This window comes from Sinocyclocheilus rhinocerous, unplaced genomic scaffold (genome assembly GCF_001515625.1).
Source record: "Sinocyclocheilus rhinocerous isolate Xijiao unplaced genomic scaffold, SAMN03320098_v1.1 scaffold1223, whole genome shotgun sequence".
NCBI lineage: Eukaryota > Metazoa > Chordata > Actinopteri > Cypriniformes > Cyprinidae > Sinocyclocheilus > Sinocyclocheilus rhinocerous.
In genome coordinates this window covers 69,139-73,661 of record NW_015641045.1, presented here as the reverse complement: position 1 = coordinate 73,661, position 4,523 = coordinate 69,139, and the positions used below count along the sequence as shown (strand labels likewise).

The 4,523-nt window shown below is 37.9% G+C and overlaps 1 protein-coding gene across 3 annotated transcripts in view; it reads left to right on the top strand.

The window, feature by feature from the left end:
• Positions 1–4,523, top strand: part of LOC107754396 (clathrin heavy chain 1-like) — a 57,071-nt gene that overhangs the window by 30,261 nt on the left and 22,287 nt on the right. For 2 of the 3 annotated variants that reach the window (XM_016570814.1, XM_016570812.1), the window contains 6 exons: positions 1,514–1,656; positions 1,912–2,146; positions 2,362–2,484; positions 2,567–2,712; positions 3,883–4,066; positions 4,147–4,339. In XM_016570814.1, coding sequence (XP_016426300.1) covers positions 1,514–1,656; positions 1,912–2,146; positions 2,362–2,484; positions 2,567–2,712; positions 3,883–4,066; positions 4,147–4,339 — 1,024 coding nt within the window. Of the gene's footprint in view, positions 1–1,308; positions 1,435–1,513; positions 1,657–1,911; positions 2,147–2,361; positions 2,485–2,566; positions 2,713–3,882; positions 4,067–4,146; positions 4,340–4,523 lie in introns of all 3 variants that reach the window. The other variant, XM_016570813.1, reaches the window with a different exon arrangement.

The window sequence follows — 4,523 nt, the reverse complement described above, 5'->3', positions numbered from 1 at the left end:
ATAAAAATGAGTATATGAATATAAAATAAATCTAGTATATGTAAAACAAAAAATACATATATAAATAGAAAATGAATGTACTATATATAAAATAAAAATTAATTTAATATATATATATGTGTGTAAAATAAGAAATGTATAATTAACAAATATATGTAAAATAAAAACTGCTTATATTAATATAAAATTAATCTAGTATATGTAAAACAACTTTTTTATTAAAATTTTATTATTTTATTAAAGTTTTATAAAAAAAATTCTTATTGCAGAGCAAATGCATATCAAATATCATCAAAAAGATCATATATATTCTTATGAAATATTTTTTTGAGCTAAATTATTTTAATATCTATTTCACCCAGTCCTAACACATAGTTTGACAGTCAGATCCATCAGTGTCTCGTTTTCTCCAGACTGAAGCTGCTCTTGTCCTGGCTGGAATCTCGTGTTCAGGAGGGCTCTGAAGAACCCGCTACCCACAATGCACTGGCAAAGATCTACATAGACAGTAACAACAATCCTGAGCGCTTCCTCCGAGAAAACCTGCACTACGACAGCGTGACCGTGGGCCGATACTGCGAGAAGAGAGACCCGCAACTCGCCTTTGTGGCCTATGAGAGAGGACAGTGTGACCTGGAGCTCATACAGGTGTCTTCTGCTCTCCACGGCTGCATTTATTTGATCAAAAATACTGTAAAATCAGTAATATTATGAAATATTTTTACAATTTAAAATAACCACTGTCTATTTGAATATACTGTAAAATGTAATTTATTTCTGTGATCAAAGCTGAATTTTCAGCATCATCACTCCAGTCTTCAGTGTCACATGATCTTCAGAAATCATTCTAATATGTCCTGTAGGTGTGCAATGAAAACTCCCTGTTTAAAAGTGAGTCGCGGTATCTGGTGCGGCGGAAAGATCCAGATCTTTGGGCTCAAGTTCTGCAGGAGACGAACCCGTACAGACGGCCGCTGATAGATCAGGCACGAGTCGCACCTGAAACATCTACAGATATCATGCAGTGTGTGATCATTGAGATGTTAATGATGCAAATTAAGTTCTTAGCAATGCATATTACTAATCAAAAATTAAGTTTTGATATATTTACGGTAGGAAATTTACAAAATATCTTCATGGAACATGATCTTTACTTAATATCCTAATGATTTTTGGCATAAAAGAAAAATCAATAATTTTGACCCATACAATGTATTGTTGGCTATTGCTACAAATATACCCCAGCGACTTAAGACTGCTTTTGTGCTCCAGGGACACATTTATGTTTGTATTTGTGTCGTTGCACAGGAAGCCAAACTCACAGATCAGCTTCCTCTCATCATCGTGTGCGACCGCTTCGATTTCGTCCACGATCTCGTGCTCTACCTGTACCGCAACAGCCTGCAGAAATACATCGAGATCTACGTACAGAAGGTACGCTGAAAGCCCTGTACACGAGAAGCACACGCTGCTGATCTGGAGAGTTCACACATGTGTGTTTGCACTGCTGCAGGTCAATCCCAGCCGGCTGCCGGTGGTGGTCGGGGGTCTGCTGGATGTCGACTGCTCCGAGGACACCATCAAGAGTCTGATCCTCGCCGTACGAGGAGATTTCAGCACTGACCAGCTGGTGGAGGAAGTGGAGAAAAGAAACCGGTATCAAAACACGTCAACTGCTGTATTAAATCAATATCACATTTGCAAACTCCCTTAACTTCTTTCCCCGCCAAAGACGAGTTTTTACGGCTTTTCATGTTTTCACTGTTATACACTCGGGGGCGCTATTACACATATATATATATGAAATATTTTTGTTGAGATAACATAGTTTAATATCTGTATTACCCATTCCTCACACATATTTGTGTTAGCTGATAGCTCCATCAGTGTCTCTCTCCTAATTTTCTCCAGACTGAAGCTGCTCTTGTCTTGGCTGGAATCTCGTGTTCAGGAGGGCTGTGAAGAACCTGCTACCCACAATGCATTGGCAAAGATCTACATAGACAGTAACAACAGTCCTGAGTGCTTCCTCCGAGAAAACCTGCACTACGACAGCGCGACCGTGGGCCGATACTGCGAGAAGAGAGACCCTCACCTCGCCTTTGTGGCCTATGAGAGAGGACAGTGTGACCTGGAGCTCATACAGGTGTCTTCTGCTCTCCACGGCTGCATTTATTTGATCAAAAATACTGTAAAATCAGTAATATTATGAAATATTTTTACAATTTAAAATAACCACTGTCTATTTGAATATACTGTAAAATGTAATTTATTTCTGTGATCAAAGCTGAATTTTCAGCATCATCACTCCAGTCTTCAGTGTCACGTGATCTTCAGAAATCATTCTAATATGTCCTGTAGGTGTGCAATGAAAACTCCCTGTTTAAAAGTGAGTCGCGGTATCTGGTGCGGCGGAAAGATCCAGATCTTTGGGCTCAAGTTCTGCAGGAGACGAACCCGTACAGACGGCCGCTGATAGATCAGGCACGAGTCACACCTGAAACATCTACAGATATCATGCAGTGTGTGATCATTGAGATGTTAATGATGAGGATTGTGTGCACAGGTGGTTCAGACGGCTCTGCCGGAGACGCAGGATCCAGAGGAAGTGTCTGTGACGGTGAAGGCGTTTATGACGGCCGATCTGCCTAATGAACTCATTGAACTTCTGGAGAAGATCGTTCTGGAGAACTCCATATTCAGTGAACACAGGTCTGTCTGAGAGACACCTGTCACACCGCTTGAGATCAAATTCATATTATACCAGAGACCATATTTGTGACCCTGGACCACAAAACCAGTCATAAGTGTCAATTTTTTCATCTGAAAGCTGAATAAATAAGCTTTCCATTGATGTATGGTTTGTTAGGATCGGACAATATTTGGCCGAGATACAACTATTTGAAAATCTAGAATCTGAGGGTGCAAAAAAATCTAAATATTGAGAAAATCATCTTTAAAGTTGTCCAAATGAAGTTCTTAGCAATGCATATTACTAATCAAAAATTAAGTTTTAATATATTTACAGTAGGAAATTTACAAAATATCTTCATGGAACATGATGATCTCTTAATATCCTAATGATTTTTGGCATAAAAGAAAAATCTATAATTTTGACCCATGCAATGTTTTTTTGGCTATTGCTACAAATATACCCCAGTGACTTAAGACTGCTTTTGTTCTCCAGGGTCACATATCACGAGGTGAAATTTTATGTAATGGTCCAAATGAAATATATAATGAATAAAATGCATTGCAAAAATCACACAGATTGTGTAAATAAAGGATTGTTTTTGACTGACAGGAAAATCATGTAGTTGGAGAGTAGCTGTGTGGAGCATCAAAAGTAGATTATAATTATTCTTATTATATTATATTGAATAAAGATTGATTGTTTTGTTATATTCCTCATTTTTAAGAAGCATTGAATAAAAGCACATGCTAAATGTAAATGTATTTAAATGACAAATGTAAATACAATAAAAGTACATATATTAGATTACAATGTTTAATATTTTATTTTATTTTATTTTATTAAGATTAACCACTGTTGAATAGTACCTCTGCATAAAAGCATCTGCTAAATTAATAAATGTAAATATATTACATCACAACATTATTATTTAATTATAAATTAAATTAAGATTCATCTCAGTCTTCATTCATACAGTTTTGAATGAATGTATTGTATTATATTATTAAATTATATTACATCACATTTAATTAAGATTGATTGCTTTGTTATACATCTCATTTCATTGTATCTGCTAAATGAATAAATGTAAATGCATTTTATTCTATTCCATTCCATTATATTATATTTGTATGTTATATTATATTATAATGCTGAATTAGGATTAATTGCTTTGTCTTTTGCATCAGGAACCTGCAGAACCTGCTGATCCTGACAGCCATCAAAGCGGACCGGACGCGGGTCATGGAGTACATCAACCGGCTGGACAATTACGACGCTCCTGACATCGCCAACATCGCCATCAGCAGCGAGCTGTACGAAGAGGCCTTCTCCATCTTCAAGAAGTTCGACGTCAACACCTCAGCGATTCAGGTACACAAACACATGATCACGTGACGGTCTGCACACAGACGTCTGGACTGACAAACGAGGAATATAATAAACTGATGCAGGTTCTGATCGAGCACATGGGCAATCTGGACCGGGCGTACGAGTTTGCGGAGCGCTGTGCCGAGGGCTCGGTCTGGAGTCGGCTGGCTCAGGCTCAGCTTCAGTCCGGTCTGATCAAAGAGGCCATCGACTCCTACATCAAAGCTGGAGAGCCGTCGGCGTACATGGAGGTGGTGGATGCTGCCAGTAGAAACGGTGAGATGATCTGTCCTCAAACGTCCTTAAAGAAGTAGTTCACTTCCAGAACAAAAATGTACAGATAATGTACTCACCTCCTTGTCATCCAAGATGTTCATGTCTTTCTTCAGTCATAAAGAAATTATGTTTTTTGAGGAAAACATTTCAGGATTTCTCTCCATATAATGGACTTCTATGGTGC